This window comes from Xiphophorus maculatus, chromosome 9 (assembly GCF_002775205.1).
Source record: "Xiphophorus maculatus strain JP 163 A chromosome 9, X_maculatus-5.0-male, whole genome shotgun sequence".
NCBI classification, from domain to species: Eukaryota; Metazoa; Chordata; class Actinopteri; order Cyprinodontiformes; family Poeciliidae; genus Xiphophorus; species Xiphophorus maculatus.
Genome location: NC_036451.1, coordinates 17012465 through 17027687, shown reverse-complemented (window position 1 = coordinate 17027687; position 15223 = coordinate 17012465). Strand labels below are relative to the sequence as shown.

The following is a 15223-nucleotide window of genomic DNA, read 5'->3' as shown; positions in this document are numbered from 1 at the left end:
TTTATAGGGGAGCTGCAGATGCCGCTCGCCTCTCCTCCAGGCCGGGATAGGTGGGGGGAGAGTCGGGCGGGAGGCCGAACGGACCGTGCCAAGATTGTTCTGTGGTGGCTTTTTGTGTGTGTGTGTGGGGGGGGGGGGGGGGGGGGGGGGGGGGCGCACACACACACACACACATTACACAATATTAGGTTGACCCACTTGTCAAACTACTCCACATGTTGGGAAAGCAACAAAATTCACCATTAGTATACAAGTGAGAGTGTGTGTGCGCTATGTGCTTTAGACACATTTAGATTAATAAAGAATGAGTATCTTTCTTTTTTTTTTTAGTATTTTAACTCTTAAGTAATAAGTTTGTTCTGGGTAGGTCATCCTGTTTTCAGGTTTGATGGTTTTATTTAATGCGAAAAAGGTCAAAATGCTCAGCTTATGTTCTCAGTTGAATCTTCATGATGCTTCACTTTAGAAAGATGTCCAAAATTCAGGAGCATCCTTAAAATTTAAAAACGATTATATTATATTATATTATATTATATTATATTATATTATATTATATTATATTATATTATATTATATTATATTACCTGGTACAACTGCAAATGAAAATTAAAATCTATGGATAAGTGAGGTTATTATTGACAGGGCACCGACATCAACAAGCATAGATTGGCTTAATGTTATGAATGTATTAATAATAATAATAATAATAATAATAATAATAATAATAATAATAATAATAATAATAATAATAATAATAGGTATTTTTCTCTTAAAGATCCTTTGAATTTGTAAAATAGCGAAGTAAGAGCTAAATCTCGTTGACGTCTCTCAATAAATTACAGCGGCTCAAATCGCGGGTGTAGCGCCCAATTTGCGCATATGGAAGCAGTTAGAAAAAAGATGGGAATTGCCTTGAAATTTATAAACGTGTTTATAGTGACTGTTGAGTCATTTGGCTGTCACTTCACATATCACTCAGTTCTTTATTAAAAGAGAAAAAAAATGAGTAATGTCTCTGCGGTACCTAAATCAGGATGCTCTCTGGTGCTGGATGCTGGTGTGGGTGGTCCTCGAGTGACAACGGCGTGGAAAGCACGATATTTATGACGAATTTATCAACGGATGATGTCCCGCTTGCATGTATGTGGAACATTAGAAGGGCGGATGAGTGTGACCCGGGTGTGCCTGATGGGTAACCAGCGAGTTTCCGTTCTGGACTCATGTCTGTGTGCATTTGAGCAGAAAATCAAGTGAGCTCACTGTCAGACTGTCTGTTTCAAATGTGTGCCACGGTTTGAACCCTTTTGGTGGTTGATCCGTAGTGTGTGCATCTGCTCCAGCCTGTGTTGCAATTTTCTTTTTCCTTCTTAAAATATTTAACCACCCCTACAAGCGTTTGATGTGGATCTCAATGGTCTGATGCGGTGCGTAATGACTCCCTATGCAGAGGAAGAACTTAATAGTCTGCTAATGTTTTTTCCAGTCCATTTACTTTGCAAATTGTACATGGAGAACATCCATTTACAGGGCATGGGCAGGAGAGGCGCTAATCAAAATGATTCCCTCAAATCCGTTCTCGACTTTCATCGGTTTCACTCAGTCCCACTAACGAGCTCAAGAGAAGTAGAAACGAAACAAAAGGCCCGGGTCCGGATAAAGAACGTGGTCATGTGTTGGTTTTCGTTTCAAAGACCCCTTCATCCACCATAATCATCTGTCAAAACACCCGCAAACTAATTCAGCCATTTGCGCACAGATTTCCTAAATAATGGGGAGGGTCTTTGCGCCTCCCCTCTGTATGGAAACATGTGGTCCAACAAGTTTGAAAAAGACCAATAGGCCTGTTTGTCTGTTGCAGGACGAGTCCCACTGCTTCTTTTTATATGACAACACGGATGGCATGAAAGCGGAGCAAAACCGAGGGCCTTTTGAGAAGATTGCTTTTCAGAGCCTATATGTGTGTGGCTGGACCGCTCGCTGTGTGCGCATTCAGTCCCCTGGGCCAGGGGTCCACGCTGACAACATCAACAAACGAGCAAAAAAAAAAAAAAGCTGCATTATTGTGGATTAGAGAGCCCGATGAAAAATGCTGTTACAAATTAGCAACGAAAGCCCCCAAAGACCGTGGGGATATCCTTGTTCACTTTCAATTACAGAGTGCCGAGGCTCGCTGTAACGTCTCCCCCCCCTCCCATTCATATGGGGGAGCCTTTGTACGTCGCTGGTCCTTTTACAAACGAGTAACAGCCACACAAGAGGAATATACTTGCCCACTGTTGCGTGATATTCTCCAATTTTGTGCACATCAACATGTGGAAACACATAAAGGGGAATTATGTGTCTTGTTCATACCCAGACATCAATTTAGTGCAAGCTTCAGCTGCTAATGTTGTCGTTAACACATTAATCATTTCCTTCCACTAACATTAAGCGGCAGTTTATTTTTTGGGAAATCCCTAACAACATACGCAAAAATGGGAAAGAATCTGGGTCGTGAACGTGATTTCAAATAAATCCCATAGTTTGGAACCTCTTCAAAGAATTTTCATTTGAAGGAAAAAAAATGATAAAGAAAAGTAGACAAGTTTAAGACAAGTTTGCGAGCTCTCGTTTGCACTTTAAGATTTTTTAAATGTCTTGTAATTTTGAATGCAGAAAAACTAAAGTAAAAAAAAGAGTTTTTGTTTCTTAAACTCACAAACATTTATTATTCTTGTCGTTACAACAAAAAAGAACTGACCTATGAACATTTAGGTGCTCAGCTATTGGCAACACAAGACAAATGTTTCACAGATTCAACTGTAAATATAGGGAGGAACGAACAATTTAAAAAAGGTTGAGAGAGTCAATCACACAACCTATATGTATCCACTGACAACAGGAAACGATATTGCCACAAATTCACCATGTAGGAGGGGGACTGCTGGAGATTGGAGTGATTTTTCTATGTAAAGTCAGAAACCCCCCTTTCGTCTTCATGTGCTTTCTAAGTAAAAACCTGAGATTGCCGTCTTTCTTCTAGATATCAACAACAATAGTGCCACTATCTTACAATAAACACAATATAAATCATAATTAAATTCTCAGTTATATTTATAAAAAAAAATGGAAATAAGCCCCACTGGTCGTTGGTGACAACTTTAACTTATGTTAAAATATCAGTTTTTATTATTATTATGATTATTATTTTAAATCCCATCACCTTCTAAATGAGGACCGCAGACCGGACTTGCAGGCCTGCATTGTGTTTGTTTTTTATGATCTTTCATAAGTTGTCCGCCTCTCAGTGTTATGCACATATATTTACATCGCATAAATAAAGTCTCCTCTCACATTGTTAGGAAACCGAGAGAGCTCGAAACAAACTCTCTCTCTCTCTTACTTTCTTTCTTTCTGCAGCAAAAATGTTCATCCTACCTTCACATAGGACGACGTCACAATTATTATTTCTTATTCACTTTTTCAGTTTTTAGAAAGGGCAAGTGTTCAAGTTGGAGGTCTTGGTGGGAAAAGTCTGACTCTGCGGGCTTGCTTGGAATAGGCCCTCCTGGGAAATGTTCAGGTGGCTGGAAGCGGAGGCCAGCGCCGGGGTGAGCATGGCCAGGATCTGAGCCTGGCTGCTGCTCTGCGCGCTGTAGGAAGAGCCGCTGGAGTTGGCCGCTCCTATGATGTTGTCAATGGAGAAGGAGGGCCGACTCGTTGTGGAGCTGGAGTCCGTCTTTAGAGGCGGCAGGGACGGGCTGAGCTGCGGGTAAAAAGGCTTCCTCAGGTCGGTCCCTAGAAGGGAGGGCAAGTGATGCGGCGCGGGGAATATGGATGCAGGTGAAGGCAAGGTGCAGGGGGCGTTGGGGAAGGGGAAAGATCCGCCGGTGTGGTGCGGGTGGAAAGGGTTGTGGGCTGCGTGAAAGTTCTGCAGCTGGAGTCCGTAGTTGTATCCATACGGCCCGTATCCGAACCCTGGCAGAAAGCCGCCGGAGTCCCTGAGGATTTCGTTACTTTGGTGTCTCTTGAAGCGCTTCCTCCTGCGCAAGAAGCTCCCGTTGTCGAACATGTCTGCGGAGTCCGGGTCCAGGGTCCAGTAGTTGCCCTTTCCCGGGTTACCGGGCTCCCGTGGGATTTTCACAAAGCAGTCGTTTAGGGAAAGATTGTGGCGTATGGAGTTCTGCCACGCAGGGAATTTTTCCCGGTAGTAAGGGAATCTGTTGCTGATGAACTCGCAGATCTCGCTGAGCGTGAGCCGTTTCTTGGGACTCTGCAGGATGGCCATTGTGATCAGAGCGATGTACGAGTAAGGGGGTTTCACAAGTGCACTTTTTCGGGGTTTGTCCCCGATCAAGGTCCCAGACTCCGCGCCGGATCCCAGAGGCTCTGACGGGCAGTCGGAGCTGCTGAGCCCCGGAGAGGAACCTCTCTCCGCCGCGCTCTGGGAGTAATTATCGTCCGAGTCATTGTCCAAGTTGAACTCGTGGTGAATGTATTTCCCGTCTTTCCCGACGGATATGTCCCCTCCGACCACATCAATGTCTACATCTTCGGACAATGCAGAGCTGTCGGACATATCCGTCCCTAAAGTCATCCTTGGAGACGCAACTTCTCTTCCCTCGTCTCTCCCAGATTTCTTCCTTTCTCTGGTAAGGCTGAAGTGCGAGAGCGCGCACACCCCTTCCCTTTCCCCCCCTCACAAAAAGGTATTATTGTGGACACTTTATCTCCAACGAGTCAATGCACACATAGCTACAAAAGGTAAGAGACACATAAATCTTATTGACCTGCGAATCTGGAGATTGCTTTTGCATCCGAGGGTGGTTTCATAAAAAAAAAAAAAAAAATTCTGATGCACTCGTGTAAAAGAGTCAGCCAAAGATACAGTCAATGTCTTCCACCGATAGCTGTCAGAGTTTGTATTTTCTTCAGATGCGATGGTTTTCAGTCAAAACACTACTTTTGGGTATCCGAATGTCTTTCCAAAAGAGGTTTTACGCACGGGTTTGGAGAGGTATCCAGTCGGACTGTCACACTATCCTCCTTAGCTTTCAAATGGTATTTATAGGAGCACGCCGATCACGTGATCTTTGAGTCACAGTTACCAGGAACTGGACAGATTTTTTTTTCTTCCAAAAAGTAATATTTGTATTTGTATTTTACATTAATCAATGTTTCTTTTTTTGCCGTTCAAATAGTAATAATAAAAAAAGAACTGAACTCGCGACCCAAAAATCATAAAATCACTGTTTTCTCATTGTGGGTCATATGCACTTTTAAAACTCTAAAACTCAAGTGGAATAATTACAGTTAAAATAACGTGGGTTAACGAAATCTGCCTGAATTTTACTTCTTAAAGACTTGCAGGAATATATAGACCGTACTGAAACCTGGAAAATATTCGACGTTGCTGATTTATTCTGTTTTTAATAGAGTTAATCACAACCAAATCAAACTAATTAGAATAGATTCATTCTATTCGTAAATGTATATATTTATTTGCAGAGAAAGTTATTATTATTATTATTATTATTATTATTATTATTATTATTATTATTATTATTATTATTATTATTATTATTATTATTATTATTATTATTATTATCTGATTTTCCTTTTTAAAAAAAGGAAAAAAAAGAACGATGCTTTCTATACTCGGTCAATACGTCTTGTCTGTGAGTAGATTTTTTTTTCCTTATATGTTTATAACTTACTGAAAACGCTTGCTATATAGATAATTACATGCGTGTGAATTGTTGTTGTATTGTCTTACCTTTATTATGAACATAAATTAGTTTTTCCCTTCTTAGAAAAAGTAAAAAAAATAAGTACATACATAACATTAATGATTTCATACAAACAATTCCTATCATTAATATTATTTCAAAAACAAACGTTCATCGCCACGTAGGAATTGACTCCTGCTGCTACTTGACAGGTGAAAATATCCAAGTCGCTTTTCTCTGTCTCCTTCTCAACAAGGCAGACAATCATCCATTTGCATGAGTTGTAAAAGGGCGAATGGGATATTATAGACGCTGCAACATGCTCCGAGTTGTTTCTCATCAGGAATGAAACGTCAGCAGATGATAGTGCAATATTTGCGGGTTCCTCTCATTCGTTAGACTGAGCTGTTATCCGTCATGCTTCCATTCAGGCTCGCACTAATAGCAGATCAGGCAGCACAATATAAACACGTCCTATGTATAAGACTTTTTACATGTAAGCTATCCTCTGCTTTTCATTGTTTCTGGATATTATTCGCTTGTTTATCTCTTTTGTTGTCTTTTTGTCTGAAAAATATTTTACCGGTAAATCGAGTTCAATTGAAATATGAGATGCCGGATCCTATTTCATTGTGTGTTGTTGTCATAACTGACTGTTTAAAGTCTGAAAACAGACACTGAAGGGTTTTTTTTTTCCCTGAAACGTTACTTTTTTTTCTTTTTCTATTTTTTGTTTCCATGCATATGAATAAGTTGGGGTTTTTTTCAAAATTTTTGTTATAAACGATCGATACTGTCTATAATGTGTTTTGCTTTCAATAACTGGAATAGTTGCCACAACCTCGATATGTTATATTTTTGACTTGTCATATATCACTAAAAGTCACCTATCGTTCTATAGTTGAACTTCTACAAGGAAAGGATTAAAACAAATATTTACTTACATGTATTTGATTAAACTATTTGAAAACTGAATCCGAGTGTCTTGGTTTTACTATTTTTCAGAAGTGTGGACGTTCATGGAGTTACCAGTAGCGCTCCGAATGAGCTTGCTGTAGTTTGTGGTGTTTAAGCGCCACCTGCTGGTGAACTCAAAGCAAAAAATCCATTGGATGAATTGGCTTCTGTGTCTTTTACGATTTGGATCCCAAAAGAGAGATTTTTTTAAGAATCCACAATTTCCAGTCAAATTTCTGAAACTTATATGTTTTGCTAAATAGCTGTGCATCTCTTAATAAAATGCAAGATAAAATTTGGCCAAAGAACAAAAACAAAATAATATATTTGAGGAATTGGGGATTCAGCTGCAACACAAGAAAACAGTAGGCTACACATAAACTAACAAAATGTTAAACATGGGTAAGTCTCGACTAGTGAATTCAGTTTATTCACTTACTTATTCTCCATTTCTATTTTTCTTGCTGCACCACGTTTGAGCATCCAAAATACCCCATCCGTCTCCTCCATCCCCGCGTCCCTCCCGGATGTTGACCTCTGGAGGCACTTTGGCTTACAACAAGCCACCACTTTCATTGACAGATTTTTGACAACCTATCCGTGCTCTATGTCTGTGAGATATAGCAACAGCTCAGCAATAGTTTCCTGAGAAAAAAGTAAGACGAAACCAATGAACATCTTATTGTTGCTGCCATCTCGAGGCTAAAATGTGTAAATTGCTCAAGTTGTGGAGGAAATTATTATTATTATTATTATTATTATTATTATTATTATTATTATTATTATCATTTTTATTATTATTATTGTTGTTGTTGTTGTTGTTGTTATCGGACTAAGAGACAAAAAAGTTGAATCAGAGAAATTATGTCTTGTGGCTGGTTGCATCATTATTTCGATATTATTATTACCATAAATTATGGTTATTTATGACGTGCATATTGCAATGGAACTTTTATTATGTATATTATGTTTTTTTATCAGTTGTACTGCATTTTTTTTCTAACTTTTATCTTATTTTATTACTTTTATTATTATTATAATTATTTTTAGGGAGCGGGGGTGGGGGCTGGTGCTGCGAACGGAAAAGATAATTTTTCAAGGATGTACTTCATTGATGAGTGAAATTTGACCCACTAAAATTTTTTTTTTTTTAATATTGTTAAATCTTCATGCCGCTATATTAACAGATTATGTTGAAACTGGTCAGATGTAAGCTTTTTTATTTATTTATTTTTTTATTATCATAATTATTCATTCACAATCTTGTTCAGAGTCAGTGCATGCGTTTGCAATTGTGATTGTTTTTGTTTGTTTTTGTGATTGTGGTTGTTTTTGTGATTGTGGTTGTTTTAGCAAGTTCCTGACTGACATTCCATGAAAAGCAAAATAAAAAATAAAATAAAAACACCCTAAGCAAACCAGGGACACATTTAATTCATTTACAAGAAGGAATTATTTATTTCCAGCGGCATGGTTGCCAGCAAATATCACACTTTTTTTAAAATCTTAAAATCTTGAGCTACATCAAGCTTTTTACACATACAAACAGAAGGAAACATTTAATCAAACAAACTGAAACGTGAATTATGAAGAAAGTGGATCAATCTCTAACTTTTTATTGTTAGAGATGGAATGTTTCAAACGGATATAGATGGCTTTGTACCTCTTTAAATATGAATGTTTTAAAATTCTTCCACAATGGAACAAACGCGCATTTATTACGCGTACGGTCACTGCAAATTTTCTTTTACCTAAGAGCATATTATCTCACATATACCTCTCTAATCCTGTTGTAAAGTTGCCCTGTCTCATGTAGCTGTTGTTGTAGGAGTTCATGGGGTTCGGGAGGCCCAGGAGCTGCTCCGTGTGCTCTGCGCAGGAGCCGTGGCGCAGAGCAGGTAGGGACAGTCTGTTACTCGAACAGTACACCTGGGAGCCGCCGGGGGAGAACCCGGCCTGGCTCATCGAGGGCAGGTTCGGAGGAGAGGCAGAGGCAGCGGAGTATGGGTACCCTGTTGCCAGATTGGAGGTGAGGTTTCCGCTGTTTCTGCCCAGCATGGTCGCCGCTGGGTTCACAGTCTGGTTCTGGAAACACGCTGACGGATCGGTGCTGGTTACAGAGCAGCTGGAGGTCATGGAGCCCAGGTCACCGCCGCTCAGACCCAGTGCCTGGGTGCTGAGCTCTCCCACCGGGCCGCCCTGCACCACAGTCTGCTGGCTAATAATGTTGTCGATGCTGAACATGCGCGGCTGCCCCTGGCCGACCCCCGAGGGGGGCTGGTAGTGATGCATCATGGCTGGATGTGGAGATGTGGCTGTCAACTGGGAACCATAGCCTGACCCGATCCCGGCGTACAGCGTGTTGGGGTAGGACGGCCTCCCCATGGTGGTTGGCGTAAAGGCGCTGGAGCTCTGCATGTAACCCGGATAGGTACTCACATCTGTGCGCTTGAATCTTTTCCTTCTTCTTAAAAAGCTGCCGTTATCAAACATGTCCTCCGCAGCTGGATCCAGAGTCCAATAGTTGCCTTTGCCCGGCCTGCCGGGCTCCCTGGGGATCTTCACAAAGCAGTCGTTGAGGGTCAGATTGTGGCGGATTGAGTTCTGCCACTTCTTGGAGTTCTCCCTATAGAAAGGAAACCGCTCCATGATGAACTTATAAATGCCCCCCAGGGTGAGCTTCCTTTCGGGGGAGTTGGCAATGGCCATGGCGATGAGAGCGATGTAGCTGTAGGGAGGTTTTCCTCTCTGGACCGGCCTCTTCCTGCGGCGGCTGCCTGTGGGTAGGTGCTCCTCTGTGTGGCCCACTGCGCCTCCGTCCTCCGCGCTGGGGCTGCTCCCCTGGGGCTCAGACTTGATCAGAACGTTGTCCTTAGGCCGGGCCTGCAGCATCAGTGGCGGCGGAGGCAGCGACGAGTCCAAGCTCACATTTGGAGACATGACATCGGGGCTTGCCTCTGCAGGCGAGGGCTCTGCGGTCATGTTGCACATGCCAGAGAAGTAAGAATAATTTGCCAGAGTCATAAAAAAACGAATAAACGGGAGAACCTTCTTTGTATCGAAACGATCAGATGGGGAAAATTCCCTTGGATGGCTCAAGGAGGTGCGTATTTTAAGACAGACAGTCTCCTTTCTGTTACCAAAGCGAGCCCTCACTCCGCTGTTTGGGATGGTGTGTGTCAGTACAGGTGAGAGAAAGGCGTTGACAGTTTTATAAGACTGGGCAGTAGTGACGCCACTGGGTCCACACAGTGACGATTGATGAAAGAGGACTCACAACCCACCCACCAAAAACTGACTTTATCTCTCCGAGTAGTAGATTTCGAGTGATTTGAGCAGCCGGTCTTTAATATTTAAAGTTCCTGAATTAAAATAACAGTTTCTCGACTCCTCAAATAAAAACAAATGCAGAATCTAAAAATATAGATTCATATTCTAGAATTTATATTCTAGAATATGATATATTAAGATTAATAGAACTGTAATCAAGTATAAGTTTGTAAATGTTAATACTTGATACATTCTACAAACTAAGCTACTTATTTCAGTCCAATCAAAACCTCCTGATCAGAATTTCACTGAATATCTTAGCTTAGTCTCTGTAACTTATTGTGTAATTTTCACAGCAACAGGGATAATATGCTTATTTAACTGGAATTATATAAAAACAAATCAATTTATTGAATGTAAAGAACAACCACCAGATCTGTGGTTAAGAAAGTTTCAACCATTTAGGTTTGAATCCAGCTTTAGCCAGCTTAGTGATACCTTTCAAAGTGAAACTCACAAACATGCTAAAGTTAACCCTGAGGCGATAAATGACACCTATAGGTTGCAGGCGAAAGGTTTAAATGTAAGCACATATTTTGAAGGTTTCATCACTATTTTTGTATCATTTGTGTGTAGTAGAAGATTTAATTGGTGGAAATTTCAAAGTTCCCACATTTTGACTCGGCAATATTTTGCCCTCTCTTTAAAAAAAAAAATCTTATTCTCTGGATGTCACCTCCAAACTCCAAAATACTTCAGCACAGTATTGGTGAAGAAATATGTACACGTCGGCATCCTGTTTGCTGAAATTACCTTTTATTTTCATATTTTCTCTATAATATGAAAAAAACATCAACTATTTATTTTTAGTTGGGCGTAGTTGACTTTTACTAGAATTTGGCAAGATAAATAAATATAGAAATTGTTTTTAAATAATTTATCCTCCCCTAATCTTTTCTAACATCACAAAATACCAGTTTTAAACAGGGTGTGTGCGATTTTGAGATTTATTGAACAAATTAATAATTAGTTGCAGACACAAACATCACTGCCGAGCCTGCTTCTGTGTCTGTAACTTTGCTGTTCTTTGGCCTTTCACTGACTTGCTGTCTGTATGCTTAAGGCAGAAACAACATTCACAGAGCTGCACCAGGCTACTCCAAAATCTGCAGCCTATCCAGCAATTGAAAAACAATAACAACCCCCTGAAAACAAGCAATTGAGCTATCCAAGCTTCTGAGAAAGGAAAGAAAAATATCCCTGCATTTCATTTTCATTTTTGGAGAGCGATAATCAAACAACCCAGTTGGGAGATGAGGAGACATGTTGTCTTTTGGATTTTGAAGTAAAAACAGTGTTGTGCACACAGTTGGTAGTCAGACAACACCCTTTAAGCACTGTGAAAGCCATGGTCTTTCTTTATGATTATTTAGGCAAACAGAGAACTACAAGCTGTTTGCATGGCTTTCAGCAGCATTGTGAGATCTGCAACTTGGGATGCAAAGACAGAGCACAATAAGGTAGGGCCACAATTAAACAAACTATTGTATTAAGTTGATTTCAGTAAGTGAGTATTTTAATGACCAAGGACTGGAAAAAACTCTGGAGGATACACTTGAGACACCACATATATAGAGACGCACCAAATATCTTCTGAAATATCCCAACTATCAAATCAAATGGTAAACATTAAATCTCCAACATCTATACACCAAATGAGATATCTTCTGAAGAATTGGTGAAAAGCAGAAGATATCTCATGCTGAATGAGGGTAATTTGCTACATGCAATATGTTGGGGGAAAGTATTCATAATGGTCTAACTTTTTCACAGTTTATCCAATTGCAAGCACGTTGTGTTTAGAACACAGTTATTTCATGCACCTTTAATCAAATTTGGGGCAGCCACCATTCACCCAAATTTTAAACAGAGTCCACCTGTGTGTCAGAATTAAGAAGAACCCAGAATTTTGTTAGAGAACATTAGTGAACAAACAGCACCATGAAGACAAAGGAACGCAGCAGACAGGGCCAGGGGTCGAGTTAAGGAGATGTTTAAAGCAGATTTAGGTTACTCGGCATTTTTCCAAGGAGGAAAACATCACAGCATCACAGGAAAGAGTATAGCAAAACTGCAAGCCAATCAAGACATAGCCACTCACATGAACTGACAGGATGTTAAAGAAGAGCAGAAAACCTGGAAGTAACTAGAAAAAAACTTGATACTGAAGAAAGAGGTTCACCTTCCAGCAGGATGACACAAAACAAAGAGATAGAGCTTGATGGTTGATGGAAGGGATTAGATCAAGTCAAATTTATGTTAAATAAATAAGTTAAAAAAACACACTTTGAATCTTTTGTTTTATTTAATGTACTTTCTTGAAATGTAAAAAAAAAGACAAAAAGTCTAAAAGGTGTTATTCTCCTTTACATTGCAACCATGTTTGCAAGTATGATGATAGAACCTCATACTTGAGATAATATTTACAGTACTACTTCATTTGATTCTCATGTTGACTTATCTTCCACGTAAGTTGATTTTAAAGAAAGTTGTCCACAAGTTTTAAAGTAATTATGTTCCTCTTGAACAATCCTGCTGCGAATAAAAGTTGCTCATAGACAAAGAGAAGATATTAATCATCACCTCCTATAGTTCTGGCAGATGTCTGTTTTACCACAACCCATCCTCTACCAACACGCAGAAGCTGGCAACCCCATCCCACAGATAACTGGAACCCCCTCCCCTTCTCACCACGCTGCAGCTCAGACATAACTAAGCCCAGCTAGCTACTCACAGCCAGTGGTTAACAGCTTCAGACAGGCGTGGGAGCAGGGATGTATCTAGGCGGGATCTGCCCCCAGAGCTGCCAGGTCAGGCAGGACAAACAGGGGCTCAGGCCAGGAAACGAGGACCCCTGCCTCAGGGTCTGCGGCCTCTTGTTAATCCCCTCCTGAACCGCCCTGCCACCCCAGCACTGACTCCATACACCTTTCAGGACAATATTTGTTTCTGGGTCCCATAAATGGAACAAACATTCTGCTATAGCTATTCAGATAGTGATGGTTCCATTACTTTTCACATTGCAGACAAATTTAGCATCAGAATGTTCTTCTGACAACAAGGTAGATGTTTAAATAGAATGGAAATTGCTGTTTTCCTATGGGGTAGATAAGGTAGAGAATTATGGACGACACCATTTCTAGCCCTACAAAATACAATCCATTTGCCAGAATCTTTAATTGCATCTTTGTATTTGTCAAAGCCATAGTAATACTTCTAAAGTGAATTACTTTTTAAGTTTCTGAAAGCATCAAGCTGAATGTAAAATTTTTAATTTCTAAAATTATTTTTGTCTTTATAAAACCTTTCTGGAGTTGTCCATGAGTGTCTGGAGAATCTCAAATTGTAATTTGTAGATTACAGAATGATGTAAAATCTGCTTATTTGCTGACAATAAGATGAGCCCAAAAAATTATTTTTAATGAAAAGCAAATGTCACCTATGGTCCAAGCTGTGCCCCAAAATTTAGAGATATTCAGTCTTTCAGACTTTCAGTCATGTTCTGTACCATATGGTGTTTTCGCTTCCTCACACTTCTTCCTTCTGATTCTCTGTAGAATTCTTTTCAACCACTCATGTTTGTTGTTGTCACCACAAACTTGCAGTGTGTCCTTTCTTATGCAAATTTATCAAAAGTGAGTTTCTTCAATCAAATTTAAAAAAGGAAGCAAAAATTCAGAAATTGAGAATTGTTTTGGAAGCGGTACTGTATTTATTATCTCAAGTATGAGGTTCTATCATCATACTTGCAAACATGGTTGAGCTAAAATCTGCATGGACTATAACTGGAATCATCTGCTTTGGTCACAGAGTTGAGCTATGCATTCACAAGCAAGCAACCATAAAACAAAGGATGACTATTTGGAAGAGTGACTCATTCGCACTGTTAAGTATGGTGGAGGATCTGTGATGCTACCAAAGACCCTGGGAATCTTATTAAAGCACAGAGAATAATTTTTGGTTCAAAATCCAAATTTACTTTAATATATTAATGTACACAATGGATATTGAATTAGCACTACTAAGGAGACTAACATCAACTGTCATTTTTATCTCTGCTCTTACAATTGGGATACAACCAATCACAGACATGGAAAATTAGTGGTGCTCCTGGATTGGCCAGTTTGCAAACACCAGTAAATCAGATAACATTGCACCTAGATATATCAGCTTCCATGCTGCATTTTTTTATTGCTACAATGTTTGACATTTGTGATTAACATTAACGGTAACACTTTATTTGATGGGTTGTGAAAAAGCATAACATAACACCCGTCATGAACATGAGTAAGTCTTCATGAATATTTATGACTATTGTCATAAAGTGTCATTCAGTAAATCATGACACTTTTAATACAAAGTTGACATTATTCAAAATGTCTTTGTTATGACAACTTGACATTAACCAAAAAATCATGATCTGACACAGATTTGTTTTTAAAAGTATTACTGATTAAACTTTAGTTTTAATAACATAAAGCTACATATTTTTAAAAAGTTTTTTAAAGTGATTTTTCTGAAAATCTGCTATGCATAAACTGAATAATCCATCCATCCATCCATCCATCCATCCATCCATCCATCCATCCATCCATCCATCTTCTTCCGCTTATCCGAGGTCGGGTCGCGTATCCGACCCGACCTCGGATAAACTGAATAAATGTACTCAAAATAAACACTGGGTTTTTAAAAATCCTTGTGAGATTATTTTAGAGCAATGAGACAATTTTTATACACATTTTTACCAGTGGTTCCTATAAATGTGGCCAGCAGTGCAAAAACCCCTGTGTCTACTCCAGTTTAATGCTAGGTTTACTTCTGTCTCTTCATCAGCTCAGCAAGTTCTCAAAAAAAAAAAATCCCGAGAAGTACAGAGAGTGAGAGGAACAGATGAAGTTGCTGAGCAAACACTTAGAGTCCATTCATTCACAATGTGGCTCCAGGGGACGCAGAGAAGGGGAGGGGGCATGAGAAAGAGGGGAGGAATGAGGGAGTGAGACAGATAGAGAAAGAGAGGGAGACACAGAGAGGGCGAGAGAAACACATGAGAGCGCGCATAACCTTTTTCTTGCTCAAGCTAATCAAGTACGGGCCAGGGCTCCTGAAAACGCAGGGATTACCAGGGTGCTGGAGCTGCGTTGGCCCGGGCCGCCTCTGCTCGCTCCTGCACTGCACGCTACACTGCCCTGCTAAAGCAGCGTACATGGTTCTCACACACACACATAGAC

The 15223-nt window shown here is 40.0% G+C and overlaps 2 protein-coding genes across 2 annotated transcripts; both read right to left on the bottom strand.

The window, feature by feature from the left end:
• Positions 1 to 2070: 2070 nt before the first annotated feature.
• Positions 2071 to 5017, bottom strand: LOC102237920 (forkhead box protein D2-like). Its single transcript, XM_005795654.2, has one exon. It carries the CDS (start codon positions 4574 to 4576, stop codon positions 3470 to 3472), a length of 1107 nt encoding a protein of 368 aa, XP_005795711.1. The 5' UTR covers positions 4577 to 5017; the 3' UTR covers positions 2071 to 3469.
• Positions 5018 to 8432: 3415 nt separating this feature from the next.
• On the bottom strand, positions 8433 to 9689 carry LOC102238182 (forkhead box protein E4-like). The gene has a single exon (XM_005795655.1). The coding sequence runs from the start codon at positions 9687 to 9689 to the stop codon at positions 8433 to 8435; it is 1257 nt and encodes a 418-aa protein (XP_005795712.1).
• Positions 9690 to 15223: the final 5534 nt, after the last annotated feature.